The sequence below is a fragment of the Scyliorhinus canicula genome, chromosome 2 (assembly GCF_902713615.1).
Source record: "Scyliorhinus canicula chromosome 2, sScyCan1.1, whole genome shotgun sequence".
NCBI lineage: Eukaryota > Metazoa > Chordata > Chondrichthyes > Carcharhiniformes > Scyliorhinidae > Scyliorhinus > Scyliorhinus canicula.
In genome coordinates, this window is record NC_052147.1 from 39187600 (window position 1) to 39205586 (window position 17987).

Genomic DNA, 17987 nt, shown 5'->3' on the forward strand with positions numbered 1-17987 from the left:
CGCCAACCTCCAGAAATTCCTCCAAACCGCAAAACTCCTTAATCTCACATACAATAAGGATAAGTGCGTGTTTAGCACCAACCGTCTAGCCATCCTCGGCTACGTAGTGCGTAAAGGAGTGATAGGCCCCGACCCCGAACGCATGCGCCCCCTGATGGAACTCCCTCTCCCCAATACCCTCAAATCCCTCAAACGCTGCCTGGGTTTCTTCGCTTACTAAGCCCAATGGATTCCCAACTACGCTGACAAGGCCCGTCCCCTCATTCAAACCACGGCCTTCCCGCCGTCGACAGAGGCCTGCCAGGCCTTTAGCCACATCAAAGCGGACATCGCAAAGGCCACGATGCGCACCATCGACGAGTCCCTCCCCTTCCAGGTCGAGAGCGATGCACCAGAAGTAGCTCTGGCGGCCACCCTGAACCAAGCGGGCAGACCCGTGGCCTTCTTCTCCAGAACTCTCCAGGCTTCCGAACTCCGCCACCCCTCTGTGGAAAAGGAAGTCCAGGCCATAGTCGAAGCGGTGCAACATTGGAGGGACTATTTGGCCGGCAGGAGGTTTACCCTCCTCACAGACCAATGGTCAGTAGCTTTCATGTTTGATAATGCACAAAGGGGCAAGATTAAGAACGACAAGATCTTACGGTGGCGGATCGAGTTGTCCACGTACAATTATGAGATCTTGTATCATCCTGGAAAGCTCAATGAGCCTCCTGATGCCCTGTCCCGCGGTACCTGTGCCAGCGCGCAGACAGACTGCCTCCGCTCACTCCACGCGGACCTCTGCCATCCAGGGGTGACCCGTCTCTACCATTTCATTAAGGCCCGCAACCTGCCTTACTCCATCAAGGAAGTCAGGTCAGTAACCCGTGACTGCCACATCTGCGCAGAGTGCATTCCACACTTCTACCGCCCCGAGCGCGCACACCTGATCAAAGCATCCAGAGATCTCCCTATTTCCCGATGGTAAGAGGTTATCCCCGATGCCCTACATTCTATCCGCTCACTCCTCTGTACCGCAACAAATCAGACACCTCATGAACGTCATCTGGTCTTCCCCAGGAAGTCGTCCTCCGGATCCCCTCTCCCGACGTGGCTGCTCCCATCTTGCTCCGGAAGCATGTGTGGGTGCACAAGTCCGACCCGTTGGTGGAACAAGTCCAGTTACTCCACGCTAACCCGCAGTATGCGTATGTGGAGTACCCCGACGGTCGGCAGGACACGGTCTCCCTCCGGGACCTGGCACCCGCCGGCGTGCGGCCTTCCCCCCCTTCAACACAGACCCCCCCCCTGTTTTTTCACACCACCCCCGCACCCCAGCTCCACCTCCACCGCCACCTGGCCCGGCTCTAATCATGCATCTTGTCTTGTGTATTGCAGGAGCTGCTGGTGATGGGGCGGGCCCTTCTGGTGTCAAGATTTCTGTGAGAACTGCACATGCGTAGACATCAGGATTCTCCCGGATCCCCACGATGGCCCGATGTCATAAAAAGCAGCGTGAATCACTCCGGCTTCGGGCCGACCGGAAGTTGCAGAATCCTCCGCACTTCCGGGGGCTAGCCCGGCGTTGGAGGGGTTGGCGCCGCGCCAACCGGCGCCGAAGGTTGGCGCGAGTTAGCGCATGGGCTGAACCACCAGCGTGTCCTAGCGCATGCACAGGGGGCATCTCCTCTGCGCCGGTCATGTCGGAGCCCTACAGAGGCCGATGCGGAAGCAAGGATTGCCCCCATGGCACAGGCCCGCCCGCAGTTCGCAGGCCTGGCCCCCAATTGGGGCCAGGCCACTGTGGGGGCCCCCCTTGGGGCTGGATTCCCCCACACCCCCCCCCCCCCCCCCCTCACCCCCCGAGGACTGCACCAGCCAACCTACCAGCCAGGTCCCGCCATGTGGACCATGTCCAATCCACGCAGGCAAAACTGTCCAGAAACCGACGGCCGCTCGGCCCATCGTGGCCTGGAGAATTGCTGGGGGGGGGGTGGGGGGGGCGCTGCCAACAGCCCCCGACAGGCGCGGCGTGATCCCCGCCCCCGCCCAAAATCCGGCACTGGAGAATACGGCTGCCGGCGTTGGAGCGGCGGGGCAGGATTCACGCCGCCCCCCCCCAGGGAATCTCCAACCTGGCGGGACTCAGAGAATCCCACCTCAGAGGTTGCTGACAATTTTACTCCAGAAACAATGGTGAGCACTAACCTGTGGGCATGCTATTATTAGCCATACAAAGTTCAGGCCATTGATTTTCAAATTGGGGATTTAATTCGATTGATGTACAAACTGGACCATGATTCCAGTACACATTTAATTTTTTCTCACTTCATTAGTCTGCAGTTTCTTCTAATTCTTTGGTGATTTTTTTACTTTGTACCCTCTCCAAGATAATGCAAATACCTAAGACGTCTCCAAAGGTTTGGAAAAGTGGAAAGTTAAACTCAACTGGCTACAGCAGGATCATACAGGTTTCACCGACTTGAAGCCACATAGGACAGTTGTTGTCAGGTGGAATGTCTGGTGGTGTATTATCAGTTTGATTCATTCAACTCGCTTTTCCTCTTCTTTTTGTTATTGTTGGTTGGGGCTCAAAATGCTGGCATCGTTCCCAGAGACTCTGCTGCCACCTGGTTTGGTCCAAGGCAATGGTCTCCCAGGAGCTGATGTCAATGTTGCATATTTTCATGGCTTTCCGCACATGCTTGAAGCACTTCTGCTGTCTTTCTCTGGTGCATGTGCCCTGAATGAGCTTGGAGAAGAAGGCCTGCTTTGGGAGTCTTGCATCTGACATCTGAGCTTTATGACCAACCCAAGCAAGCTGATGGTGGATGATCATTTACTCTATGCTGGTGCTGCCTGCTTGTGAGAGGGGGCCACTTAATACATAAGATGATCCGCAGACATTGTTGATGGTTCACCGCCAGTGCTTTGAGGGGCTTCCGGTAAGCTATCTGTGTTTTCTTCCATGACTACATTCAATGCTGGCTGTGAGGACACTGGCTCAATTAACCTTTGAACAATCTTCATGGGTTTGACTGCATATTAAATTCAGTCATGGCACCAGGTACAGGACTGCAAACTTTATATATTTTACAAAATCCACATTCCTATGATTGACAACCACTTCCGTTCACTTGGCCACATAGAGTCACAGAGTCTTCAGCACAAAGAGAGGCCCTTTGCTCCATCGTGCCGTGCCAGCCATTGAGCACCATTCCATTCTAATCCTATTTTCCAGCACTTGGTCCGTAGCCTTGTATGCAATGGCATTTCAAGAGCAAACATCTCTGACCTTCAAAAGCTTCCTTAAAATCTAACCTTTTGACCTTCAGTGGCCTGCCCTAATTTTCCTTTTGTTCTGCAATGATAAAACATCTTCACATGATTTTGGACATTAAGGCCCAAATTTTCCATGAAGGATCAGAACCCCTATATCCAACGCTGATCAAACAAATTAATTTGTGGATTAGTGTAGATTTGGCATAGTTTTATTGTTGTAGACTCAAAGGGCTGAAGGGCCTCTTCTGTATTGTATGACTCTATGGCCTACTAACCTTCTTCTTTTTCAGGGCAATCCTCCGATGGAGTATCCTGCAGAATTCAGTCAGTCCAAGAAACTGCAGAGATGGCAGGTGCGAGAATCCAGGCAGAGAGTATGCCCCCTTCTTATAGCACTAGCGGCTCTTCCTGCTAAGTATAGCGTTAAAATGTTCCAAAGCTTCTTTGGGAAACTACAGAGGGAAGGTAAGTGAGTAAGGAGGTAGGATGGGCAGATGGGTAGAGTGGTGAGGTGGGGACAGGCTGGGTTGATGGGGAAGTTGGGGGTTAAGGAAGACGTTGCATGGGTTGAGGGATGTCGAGGGGGGTGTCTGGAGAGAGGTGAGTGAATCAGGGGAGAGTCAGAGGATTGGGGACCATTGAGGCAAGTAAGGGAGTGTTAGAGAGTTGGGAGGGAATTGAGTGATGGGACTAGTCAGCTTGGGTCAGGGTGTGGAGTCTGATGGTCAGGGGCAATCAGATGGTGGATGGCAGTCAGGTTGGTTTGGGGAGAGGGGTGGTATGGGCTAGTCAGTTCAGGTCGGGGAGTCAGGGGGTGGGTCAGGCAGTGTGGTCGGACTATCCAGGAGTCAAGGGGTCAGTGTGAGTGATTGAGGATCAGTTCTGTAGTCACCCAGATGTTGGACCAGGTTTTACTCTGTCCAACACTCCCTCTGTAACTATTCAGGGAAGAAAATTGGAATTTTCCAAAGTCAGGAGATCTTTTGATGAGGTCTCCGGGAGCAGGGAAGTGACCATTGGAAGTTCCTGGGCAATCCTCATGAATTCACAAGATCCAAGTGATCTCATAATGTCTCCTACGGGGTTTGTGCCGTGTTTGACTATCCGAAGGCCGGACAATCATAAATAGATGTTGTTGCTGGAGCTGGGGGCAAGCTGTGCACTGCAGTTGTTGTTTGATTTTTTTGCTTAGCCAAGTCAGAGCTTTACAAGCAAGGCCATTTTGTTTACAAGAGACTGCCAACTCAGGCATTGCTTCCTGTTGTCATAAAGATTAATGCTATACTATACCAGCCTATAAGCAGAAGTAATTGCTCAGCTTGTAAACCAGATGTGCCATTTTAGGAATATATGCCTCAACAGGTTGTTAATGGCTGCAGCACATCTGTTACGTCTTCTGGCCCCAATAGTTTTGAGATAAACGCAATTCCAAAGTCAAAATGCTGGAGCTTCATTGATGTACGGCACAATTTAACCAAATGGGAAGAAAGTCCCATAGCGAACACATTTAACCGTGTGTTTCCATGCGTTTGTAGCACCCAGAAACACCTTGCTATTTAACGCTCGCTAGGCGTTGCTATTTAACGTGAGCTAGGCGTTGCTATTTAACGCTCGCTAGGCGTTGCTATTTAACGCTCGCTAGGCGTTGCTATTTAACGCTCGCTAGGCGTTGCTATTTAACGTGAGCTAACAGTTAGCTCGGGGGCCTCAGCGGGGACGCATGGCCAAGGACGCACATAGCCCTGGGGTGGGATTCTCTAACCCCCCAGCGGGTCGGAAACTCCTCGGGAGGGGGGGCAGCGTGAATCCCACCCCACCATGGACAAGACCCCTCTGCGCATGCGCAATAAATGCCGGTGGTTTTGCGCATGCGCTAACTTGCACCGGCCCTTTGCCGCCGGTTGGCACGGTGCCAACCTCTCTGGCGCCAGCCTAGGCCCCGGATTTGCTGAGGACTCACAGCTTCTGGTTGGCCCGACGCCGGAGTGGTTCATGCCATTTTTTTGGGCCGCCGTCGGGCCATCGGGGGATTCGGGAGAATGCCAACCCTGATCTCTGGAGCCCCCGTCACAACTCCCAGACACCCCAAGACCCAACTCACTATGAGGGAGTCCCCATGCCCACCCCAACCCCTGCGCAGGACAGCCCTGGCCCAATCGCCACCGTGCAGAAAATGCCAGCTTGATAGCGTCAACCTAGTACCCTGGCAGTGCCCTTGTCTGTTGGCAGTGCCACCTGGGCACCTTGTCAGTGCCAGGTTGTCAGGCTGTTACTCCATTTTGCTACACGCCAACCTTTAACTATGCAGCGTCAGGGCATTCAACCCTCTAGAACTGGCCTGCACCCTCCAGAAATTAAAGAATGATCTCCCAGACACTGCTGCGAGCAATATGGGAGAAAAATCATCGGGGAGTGCTTTTTTCCCTTGTTTTTTTTTTAACACTGTTTAGTTGCAAAATTATTGAAGATGGAGAAGAGAAGTTGTTCCACCAGGAAGGCTGTTGGGGGTGATAGGCCAAACGATGAAACCACCACGAATACATCCAACTAAGTTGGCAAGCCTTCCCACATTGGGGAGGAGAAAGAGTGGATAAAGTGATCAGGGCACATTCCCTCGAAAACAGGTTCTACAAATTTTCAGTCTGATTCCTTTGGCACCAATTACAAAATGAAAAACCAGTGAGCCGCGACAGAAACGTTGGCAAGATATTCCTCGCCCGCTCTTGTGTGATGTTAAATATTCAGCACAGATGTTATTACTTATTGTATCGTAAAAGATTATCGACATTGGATCATTTTGTGCAGACTGGCGGGGGTAAACAGGCTGTATCATTTAGACAAGACATTTGACGCCGCAGATATACACTTTGATACCATAGTGCCTTCCTTTTTATCCCAAAATGTGGACGCATTAAGGTGCCCTTCCCAAATTTTCAATAGATTTATGATACAATAATACAATGCCATACATCCACAAATATCTAATAGTTAATTTGAGTATGAAGTGCGATTATAGGGTCTCTTCACTGTTATAATATAGGATGGACTTTGTGCTCCCGATGAGCAATTGTGGTTTGGCAGCCTTCAGTAGCAGCACAAGCAAAATCGGATGCGATTTAGTGGCCACGTTGTGCCTGAAAACCAGCTTGCCGCGGCGCAACATGGCCGATAAAAGCCAGGTTTACTTTTTAGCAAATCTACATAATAAAGCCAGACAACTAGTCTTACTTTAATGTGCAGATTCCTGAGTTACAGGTGTTGTTGGGATCTACCACCTTCGCCGCGAAGACCTCGGGTGAGGGCCAGCACTGGTCTCCACAAACGGGGATGAGTTGGAACGTCACTCGTTGGGGCCTCCCAAGGGATCGGAGGCCCCCATCTGCATGCCCTTTTGGCAGGGGATACCCTGATATCACCTGGGCACCCTGGCACTGCCAGCCTGGCACCCACCTGTGTGCCAGCCTGGAAATGCCCAAGGTGCCCAGGTGGCACTGCCAGCTGGCAGGAGCAATGCCAAGGTGCCAAGCTGACATAGTTTGCGTGGGTGTGATCAGGCTGGGGGTACCCTGCGCGGGTGTTGGGAAGGATGCAGGGGTGGATCGGGAACCCTCCCATAGTGCGTTGGGGTTTGTGGGGGAGGGGGGGGGGATAGAGGCATGTTGGGGGTCGCTTCTGGGGCCTCGGGACACCATTTTTAAATGGTGTCTTGATCTCTCACTACACTGAGCAGTTCTGGAGAGCGGAGCTCCTCAGTGTACAACTCGAGGATATGTGTTCCCCGTTGCGGCCCCTTATCAATTGCGAGTCGCATTTTATAGCCCTGTGTTTCTCGGTGCTGCGAGTGCCACGAAACACGCGGCTAAATGTGCTCGCCAGGGGATTTTGTTCACGTTTAGTTAAACTGCGCCCAGTGACCTGTCTTTTTCCTCCACAGATGTTGACAGGGTTGATATTTATTTCCGGCCTTTCCCGTTTTTAATCCTAACCAGCACTATATAATTCACAGAAGGATATTTGAGCTCCATGTTCCAACATCACTGAAAGATTGAACCTCCATGTGACTCATAGTAGGCTGTATTCTAATGGAAGGCAAGGTTGCACACCATGCAATGCATATCGACTCACTTCAGTCTGTTCAGTACAGAGGCCACAACATAATTGCAGTTTAAATGTTTGGCAGCTGTTTAAGAACTAAACGCCTCCTCAAGCTTTTAAAATAACAGTAGTTGCTGACCAAATAGCATTTTTTTTCAAGGATTTTGAACTAATGAGGATATCTAGAGGATCGCACAGTGCTCTCTGAAACATACATAGAAATATACACAGATAATAAGAACAGGAGGAAGCCATTTGGTCCTTAGAGCCTGCTCCATCATTCATTATGACCAAGAATTCCCCTCCATATCGCTTGATCCCTTTAACCCCCTAATTCCTTTTTCAAATCACATAACGTTTTTGCCTCAACTACTTTTCGTGATAGTGAATTCCGCAGACACAGTGCTCTCTGAAGAAAAAAGTGCACCACTGCTGGGCAAGAACCAAAAAAAGTTCAGGGTTGTTGGGCTTTGCATGTTCCTACGCACGCAAGTTTCTGAAGCTGTGAGGGATTTGCATCTTATCGCTTGCTCCTCCTGTTTTGTGTGAGTGTGGCTGTTGCACCTCTCACCCACACCTAGCCACCACCGCCACTGTTGCCCTCTCTGGGAGTGGTGTGTGATTGGAGGAAAATATGCAAACGGATCAATCCTACCCACACCACTTATCATATGGCTTGAGGGGTAGTAATTAATAAGATAGACCCATTTGAGGTGCTATGGAATTATCTGACTCCAGCAAAAAGATAATTGTAAAAAATGATGGTTTTTCTTCAGACTTGTGAACACCTTGTTGGCGCTCAAAGGCCATGGTATATCATTATTTCAGAAGTGATCGCAATCTAGCTGATTCGGCTTTATTCAAGCACCTTCCAACAATAATGCTGGTCACTGTCCATTCACTACCCTATTATCACACTGCTACTGACTCAGCTTCTCATTGTTGACGATTCACTGATAAACTCTCATTCTGGTTTGTGTTTCAGCCATCAGCAGGCACGTATTTTATTTTTAAGGCAACCACTAAAAGGTGTGGTTACAAATGCTGCTGAACAAAGTCCTACATGACGGGTGGGATTCTCCTGTTCCCCAGCCGTGTGTTTCTCAGCGACGTACCGTTTTCTCTTCCCACATTCTCGCTTCCCGCCAGTTGTCAATGGGATCTCTCATTGAAGCCATCCCACACCGCTAGGAAACCCATGGGCGGGGGTGCGCTGCCAGTGGGTAAAGAGAATCCCAACGGCCCATGACGTCCTGTGGAGTTTTTATGTTTGCTTCATGGATCGCCTCCAGATTTGTAGTGAATTATTTTTGCATATGACATCTTTTTTGTTTGTCCTTCCAGCTGAAGATGAGCAGGTTCATCATCTTGATAGTGTTCCGGTGGGTACGTAGGTGATTGCTAAGGGCCGATGTGTATCCAGAAGGTTCTGCAGCACAGAGGACAGGATACCACAGATGGTAGTTTTGGATGGGTTACCAGCTCAGGATTTCCACTGTTTGCATTTTCTTTCTGCCTCTTATATGTACATGCTTTTGAAGGAGGTAGCACGGTTTTGATTTGGTTGCATCAGGCGCAGCGATCCTGGGCAAGCTTCTCCCAGGGCTCCAAACCTCCAGCTGAAGCCTTCAGTGTGTCCTTATAGTGATTCCTTTGACTGTCGTGAGAGCGCACACAGGCCCACAGAAGATTGGCTTTGGTAAGCAAGTGTCGGGCGTTCTGGCTACATGACCAACCCAAGTTAGTTGTGACTGTCTCAGGGGATGATTGTGACCTAGTGGTAATGTCACTGGACGAGTAATCCAGAGGCTCAAGCTAATTCGGAGGGGGTGGTGGTGGTGGAAGCCGCACCACTGGAGCTGGTGAAATTTAAATCCAAGAAACACATCTGGAGTATAAAGCTAGTCTCAGTAATGGTGACCATGACACCATCATCAATTGTCCGCCAAGGAAAACACCATCTGGTTCACTAATCTGCTATGGAGACGGAAATCTGACCTTCTTACTTGGTCTGGCCTTGGTCTTGGTCTTGGTCAGACCCACAGTGGTTGACCCTTAACTGTCTTCTGAAATAGAGGAGCAAGCCACGTATTTCAAGGGCAATTTGGATAAGTAACAAGTGTTAGCCTTGCCAGCAAGGTCCACATCCCATGAACGAATAAAGGAAAATAAATATGCTATGACTGCTTAGCACCTCTGTAACTGTATTTTATATGAAATGAAAATGAAAATCGCTTTATTGTCACGAGTAGGCTTCAATGAAGTTACTGTGAAAAGCCCCTAGTCGCCACATTCCAGCGCCTGTCCGGGGAGGCTGGTACGGGAAGCTGATTGGGATTGCTAGGGATTGCTAGCTGATCTTCAGGAGACACTTAAATGAAAGTGGTTCAGCTTTCTTGGCATAGTGTCCAAATCTCGCGGGCACAGAGCAGGGTGGGCAGAACCCTTGCTTTATCGACCTTCGGTTTGGTAGGCAGACTTAACACCACTTTGCTCTCAGGCTGGTATTCGAATTTTGACAAAGGCTGCAATTGCTTCGGAAATTCTTGCATGCGCCCCGTCATCAGTACAGGCAGTCGACAGAGAGACTGTGCTGCTGAGATAAGTGAACGTATCCACTACTGACAGGTTCTGATCATGACTGAAATCTTGGGCTCAAGAAAGGGCTTTAAGGGGAGCTCAGACAATTTTCTTTTTGTGCTGATCCTAAGGATGACGTTGGTGCATGCACTTGCGAACAAGTCCAAGCTACACTGCAGGTTCAGCTCTGAATTGGCGGCTAATACACAGTCATTGGCAAACATCAAAACATCTGTCCTTTGCCTGGGGTCAGATATATTGAGTGCAGATATTTTAGTGGAGTTAAAAGCACTTTTAAAAGTGGGTTATGATCTCTCACGAGATTAAAAGAAATAAATGTCCAACGAAGGGCTTTCTATAATAAACTATATAACAATAGTGTAATTTGGGAACCCCAATATTTATTCTCACATCGAGGGCACGATCTACTGGCCACGTTGCGCCCGAAAGGCGGTGGGTAGATGCCAGGAGACTCCCCTGCCGGGATCATAGAATTTACAGTGCAGAAGGAGGCCATTCGGCCCATCGAGTCTGCACCGGCTCCTGGAAAGTGCACCCTACCCAAGGTTAACACCTCCACCCTATCCCCATAACCTAGTAACCCCACCCAACACTAAGGGCAATTTTGGACACTAAGGGCAATTTATCACGTCCAATCCACCTAACTTGCACATATTTGGACTGTGAGAGGAAACCGGAGCACCCGGAGGAAACCCACGCACACACGGGGAGGATGTGCAGACTCCGCACAGACAGTGACCCAAGCCGGAATCAAACCTGGGACCCTGGAGCTGTGAAGTGATTGTGCTATCCACAATGCTACCGTGCTGCCCCTAATCTACCCGGTTCGCCACGCCTCGCAAAATCTAATGCGATCTCGAGGAGCGGTTGAATAAACTCGGTTTGTTCTTACTGGAACGACGGAGGTTGAGGGGCGACCTGATAGAGGTCTACAAAATTATGAGGGGCATAGACAGAGTGGATTGTCAGAGGCTTTTTCCCAGGGTAGAGGGATCAATTACCAGGGGACATAGGTTTAAGGAGCGAGGGGCAAGGTTTAGAGGAGATGTACGAGGCAAGTTTTTTACACAGAAGGTAGTGGGTGCCTGGAACTCGCTGCCCGAGGAGGTGGGACAATAGTGACATTTAAGGGGCATCTTGACAAATACATGAATAGGATGGGAATAGAGGGATATGGACCCAGGAAGTGTAGAAGATTTTAGTTTAGACGGGCAGCATGGTCGGCTCAGGCTTGGAGGGCCGAAGGGCCTGTTCCTGTGCTGTACCTTTCTTTGTTCTCGGGGGATGTCGTGATCTGAATCCCGCCCATTGTGGCATCATGATAACATGACATTTTTCCACCTCTTTGATTCTATTTCAGATCTTTAGCATCCACAGTATTTTGCTTTCATTACCCTGATGTGTTATGCAGAGTTAAATCACCGAGAAACATTTGGTACCCAATAAAAATCATTAAATGTTGCCCTGAATGTGAATTTCTAAGATAACCCTTTCAGATTGTGTGGGTCAATTAAAAAAATGTTTCAGGCCATTACTTTCATATTCTGAAAATTGTAGAGAACCCTAGAGAAACATTTGAAATGTATTTAGGCTCCTAACTTTCTGACATTATCGTTTCCATTACACATTCACACTCCCAATCTTTTCTCACAAGGCAGGTTTGCCGTTTCTTACAAAGTAATCACTGCAATGAAACCCACTTTAAAGATCACCAGTATGTTTATCCACATACATATAACCCTTCAGTGACCATTTACCAACAATCTTTACAATTAACCATTGATTTTAGCCTTGAGCTGCATTTAGACACCATCCATCATTCAGGAACGGCTGTGTATTGCTCCTGTGGTGGCCATTATCAGTAAATTCTACTGTGCTGATTAACTGTATCACAGCAATAACACTGCCAGGCTCTAAAGTGCAGAACCACCACCTTGAAACCAAGTTCCTTGACGATTTATATTGAATAATGCCAACAAAACTCATAAAATTGCAGTGCGCTGGGAAAAATTGTAATCCAAGCTTCGGACACATTCATCACAGCTATCTAAGTTACATAGTTAGGCTGAAAGGTCAATGATATATGCTGGAGCTGCAGGATAGTAATCAATAATATACATTAGAGCTGTAAGATTACTGTCAATTACATACATTGATACCGTCCAGTTTTAGTAAATGGAGCTCTAAGGTAGCCGTCAATTGCTGTACAAGGAAGGCTTGAAGGTAATAATCAATTATATACATTCGAACTATAAGGCACATGTCAATGATAAACATTGTGGCTATAGGTTGTAATGAATGCTGTGCTTTGAGGCTATGGGTCAATGTTAATATTGATGCAGGAAGACCGTATCACTGTGTTGCTGTGAATGATATTGCTGCAGTCTTTCTTTAATTCATTTGTGGGATGTTGGTGTCGCTGGCTAGGACAACATTTATTGCCCAACTCATAGAATCCCTACATTGCAGAAGGAGGCCATCCCTAGGATCCCTGCAGTGCAGAAGGAAGCCATTCAGCCCATTGAGTCTGCACCGATACCAGTAACCCCATAACGTAATCTGCACTTCCCTGGACACTAAGGAGCAATTTATCATGGCCAGTCCACCTGCACAACTTTGGATTGTAGGTGTAAACCGGAGCACCTGGAGGAAAACCACAAAGTCACAGGGAGAAAGTGCGAACTCCATTGTCACCCAAGGCCAGAATTGAACCCGGGCCCCTGGCACTGTGAGACAGCAGTGTGAACCATTGTGCCACCATGCCACCCCTGGTTGTCCTTCAGAAGTTTCCACGCTGAATTGTTTCAGATGTGGTGGAAAGATGGGGCAGGATGCTCCGGTCCTCCTGTGTTTCTCGCAGGCACGCTGTTCGCTGGTGCCAGGATTCTTTCTTTCCGACGCTTCTCAGATGGATTTCCTATTGAAGCACCTCACCCGCCGGGAAACCGCGGGTGGGGGCGCACTGCCAGCGGGAAAAGAGAATTCCAATGGCCGGAGAATTCCGGCGATAGTATATCTTGGCAATAAACTTTTGTTTAGCCGACAGGGGAAGCGTGTGTGGGAAATAAAGTGTGTGATCCAATGGCCAGGCTGCGCCGGAAAAGCAGCGAGCCGTGGTGCAGCGTGGCCGATAAAAGTCGGGAGACTCCGCTCCTGGGATCTACCCGGCTCGCAATGCTTCATGAGATTCAAAGCGATCTTGCGAGACGTTATGATGCAAATCCCGCCCATTGTGGGCGGGAACACTTTTTGGCAAACCTGCATATTAAAGCGAGACAGCTAGCCTCACGCTATTGTGCAGATTCCCGAGGTACCTGAGGCCTTGGGATTCATCCCCTTTGCCTCAGAGACCTCGGGTGACCCGCTGTTCAGGACTGGTCCCCAGAAATAGGGACCAAATGGAACGGCACTCATAGGGGTCTCCCAGGGTATGGAATCCCCCTGCTGCAAGCCCTTTGGGCAGGATGATGCCATGGCACTACTAGTGCCATCTGGGCACACAGACACTGCCACTTGTGTACCAGCCTGGCACTGCCCAGGTGGCACTAGCAGTGGCACTCCCAAGGTGGCATTTATTGCGCATGTTTAATTTGACTGGAGTGCTATATGGGGGGCTGGGACCCTCCCATAGTGCATTCAGGCTGGGGAGGTCAGGGGTCACTTTGGGGGCCTCGGAGATCGGGGCACCATATAAAAATGGTGCCCCTATCTCTTGCTACACTGGGGAGTTCCAGCAAGTGGAGCTCCCCAGTATACAAAACGGGGCTATGTGCAGCCTCAGCCACACATTCCCCGCTAAGGCCCTTTCCTCGCTGAGGCTGTGAGCCTTGGGAGACATGTGGCTAAACGCGCTCACTATGGGACTTTGTTCCCATTTAGTTGAATGGAGATCAAAGTCACTTTCTTTGGTTTTAATGCACAAAAGCTTGCTGCAGTGTGATTTAAATTTACTCAATCATTCTGAGGGTAAGAAAATATACACATTCGTATACAAATATACTTAATCATGGACAATAAAAGGTGGCACCTTAAAATTGTCTGTGACACTCCTTACCAGTACGAACCAGGGGCGGGATTATCCGCGAAACGGCGGGGTGGGCCACACCGGCGCCAAGGAGTCACTCCGGCGGCGGACCGCCCCAAAGGTTCGGAATCCTCCGCACCTTCTAGGGCTAGGCTGGCAGCAGAGTGTATGGCGGAGTTGGAGCATGCGTGGGAGCACCAGCGTGTGCTGGCGTCATCCCAGCGCATGCGCAGGGGGGTACTTCTCCGCACCGGCCATGGCGGAGGTTGACGGAGGCCGGTGCGGAGGGAAAGAGTGCCCCCACGGCATAGGCCCGCCCTCCGGATCGGTGTGCCCCGATTGTGAGCCAGGCCACCGTGGGGACACCCCCCGAGGCCAGATCCCCCGCGCCCCCCCCCCCCCCCCCCCCCCCCCCGAGGACTCTGCAGGCCGCCCGTGGAGCCAGGTCCCGCCGGTAAGGGCCTGTTCTGATTTACGCCAGCGGGACTCGCTGAAAATGGGTGGCCACTCGGCTCATCGCGGGCCGGAGAATTGCCGGCGGGGAGCTGCTAGCAGCCACCGACCGGCGCGGCGCGATTCCCGCCCCTGCCAAAACCACGGCACCGGCGAATACGGCAGCCGGCGGGGGGCGGGATTCACGCCTACCCCTGGCGATTCTCCGACCCGGCAGGGGGTCGTAGAATCCCGCCCCTGATTCTGAAGTTAATAAATTTGCAGTAGCATGTCAACTCAGCCTATCAGGCCAGCTTGCACTCACCACATATATCAAATCTGTTCCAAAACAGCACATGGATAGCCACATCCATTATAGGGACAGCATGGCAGAATAGTGGTTAGCACTGCTGCTTCCCAGTGCCAGGGACCCAGGTTTGCTTCCCGGTTTGGATCACTGAATGTGCGGAGTCTGCACCTTCTCCCCATGTCTGTGAGGGTTTCCTCCGGGTGCTCTAGTTTCTTCCCACAAGTCCCGAAAGATGTGCTGTTATGTGAATTGGACATTCTGAATTCTCCCTCAGTGTACCCGCATAGGCGCCGGAGTTTGGCAACGAGGAGCTTTTCACAGTAACGTCATTGCAGTGTTGATGTAAGCCTACTTGTGACACTAATAAAGATGATCATGATTATGACATTAACTCCTGATCTAGCAACCGCACAATTTAGAAACATTTTAATTCTTGGTTTCAAATCACTACCTGGCAGCTCTCCCTCTCTCTATATCTTCTAGCCCGACAATCCTTTGCGATCTCTGCACTCCTCCATTCTTCTACATCCTTGTTTTAAGTCTTCCCCAAATTGAGGCCATACTACCAGCTGTCTAGATCCAATGCTCTGGAATTATTTCCCAAAACTCCTCTGCATCTAACCCTCTCTGTCATCTCGTAGGATTCTCCTTGCCTCTCAATCAAGTTCTTGGGCAGCTGATCTAATATCTCTTTAGTTGGTTTGGTGTCAGATTTTGGCGGTGTTAAAATTTACCGTGTTCAAGGCACTATCTAAATGCAAGCCATTGTTGTTGTTTTCTGCAGCTGCGCGTGCATTGTGACTGTGCTTAGGGATTCAGAGGTACACAGAGAGCCCAACTCATGTGTCTAAAGCAGCATTAATGAAACAACTGGCTTCCTTCTGCATCCGGAACATAGAGGCATTAGTTTGACAGGCAACTCTGTTCCCAACCATTTGAATAGATTTGGATCATTCCTTCCTACTAGCAGCCCATCACTTTGAGCATGGGTGGTCCTGCACACTGGGGACTTGGTCAGAGTGCAATAAATAAAAAAAAAACACTCAGTGGATGCAGGTTGAATGTTAAGAGAGGACAAGATGCCTGGACAGGCATCATCTGTCTCCACAGCTGTATTTAAAGTGAGACCTACCTGTTGCATTACTGAGCTTGAATGAAACCATCTTGTCGGGGATATTGCAAACATTTCTGACTGATGCAATGCAACTATAATTCGCATAATCCTTGGGGCGAAGATTCTTCAACTTCAGTATTTTTATTTCACCCTGTTTGAAAAATAAAAATTGATTAAAAAATTTACCCTTTGTAATCAAAAGCTGAATGAATAATGCTCTTCGTGCAAAAGTACCACAAAGATCAGTCATATACGAAACATCAGCAATACTTCCAATGAAATAACCAAAACTTTGGAATGAGGTGTTTTTATTTCACAAGATGATGTGACAATGTCAGGCATGATATCTAACTAAAAAAAAACGATCAAACGATACCAAACAAGTCCAATTTCAAGTCATAAAGGAAACTTGGCATGGTCAAAATGTGATACATTTACATTTACAGCATACCCTTCAATTAATTAGATTTTAGTTTTGAAATGAGATGTGATCCATAGTTTAAGTTGTAGCGCTCCATTTGATCTCTTTTGAGGCCACGAACATGACTTTCAAGTCAAGTAGTCGAGGGAAACTAAGGATAGCCTGCGCCCCTCGTGCATTAGATCTTCAGTCTCATCTTTAAATCACTCACTTATTCCCCAATTATTCGTACAACGCAAATGTTGTCTGATCACAAATGGTATGCAGGATGATCAGCTACTAATTTTGTCCAGTTAAATGTTTTGCTTTTACTTTAACAGTGAATTTCCCTACCTTTGGAAGTGTGGGACAAAAGTGTGAATTTAAGTTTCTGCACAACTTTATGGGGCAGGTGGCTAAATATCTGGATTCTCCGGTTCACCAGCCGCTTGTTCCTCGGCGGCGCGCCCTTGTCGGCAGTGGGATTCTCTGTTCCCGCCACTTCCTTCCTCTTTGAATGTTTATCCCCACGATGTAAAGAGAAAACTCGACCACTACTAGGTCTTCGATATCTGACCACGACTGGATATTGAACATATTGGCGAGCGGCAGAACTATGACACCCCCAACAAAGTGTTTTTCTAGTTCAAGAACAAACTGCAACCTATTTTTTGTATATCGCATTCCGCTCTCAAGTATACACAACTTTCCAAGAAATTGAAGTGCCAGTTTTCCCTTACATGTCCATGTTCCTGAATCAGCACTCAAAATACTTCATCCTAAAACGTCCAGGTTAGTAGCAAGGAATGACAAAAAATATCTTGGAAAAGGTACCGCTTTTCCAAACATACTCAAAATGAAATTGGTTGCCAAGCATTATTTCAATTGGAAAATATGCGGAACAGCAGTTCCAGTTTGAACTAAAATTACACTGACCTAATAAAGGCAAGAAGATGCCTGGATTAAAGTAAATAGATCTGCAGTTACTACCTGTTTTGAACAGGAAAGCATGTGCCAGATAAAGATCTCAGTCTAATGGAAGTACAGGATTAGTTCGCGTCATGCATCACCTACAGAGAGAGGAAGGTAGCATGAACATTTGAGGTCATTGTCCTTTTGACAACTAACCAACCTAAAATGTTTATCCTATGTCTCTCTGTCCACGGAGACCACCTAACTTGCTGAGTGACTTTAGTTCTTGGCTTTCTCGCATCTGCGGTGTTTTTCTTCAATTCTTGCCTTCAAGTTCATTTCCACAATCCATGATTAATCTGACTGAGTCAGGTGTATCCAGAAATATCACAATTATGGTCAGGATTTAAACGTGATTGTGATATTTCTCAGCCCACTTGGTTTTGATTTGAAAAGGTTAGAATATGTGGCACAGAGGCGTCATTGGAATATTGTTAGATTTCTGAGCATGTGTTCACAAAAGCTCTGCTACTGGCAATTCGGGTTAGCGTGAATGTTAGGAGATATCGGTGAGCATCGCAATTCCTGCGCCGCAATGTCAGAGAGGAGCTGCTGGACGCTTGTTGTCTTATGAGTATCAGCAACCCACCAGCACTCAGGAAATTGTGCTGAAGGGAAAACAGGAGTGGCATGGGCACAGATTTGATTTATGCAGTGCAGGGTAAGCATTCCTGCCTGGCTTCCTTTGGGACGTCAGTACCCGATCAGAACAATATATTCAGAGGGTGTCCATAGGAAAACATGGCAGGGTCTGTATCTGAATGCTGGAAAAGTAGTG

At 48.8% G+C, this 17987-nt stretch overlaps 1 protein-coding gene across 2 annotated transcripts in view; it reads right to left on the reverse strand.

Moving 5' to 3' along the window:
• Positions 1-17987, reverse strand: part of mdga2a (MAM domain containing glycosylphosphatidylinositol anchor 2a) — a 1064841-nt gene that overhangs the window by 617320 nt on the left and 429534 nt on the right. For both annotated transcript variants that reach the window (XM_038776329.1, XM_038776328.1), the window contains exon 5: positions 15856-15988. In XM_038776329.1, the coding sequence (XP_038632257.1) occupies positions 15856-15988 (133 nt within the window). The remainder of the gene's footprint in view (positions 1-15855; positions 15989-17987) is intronic.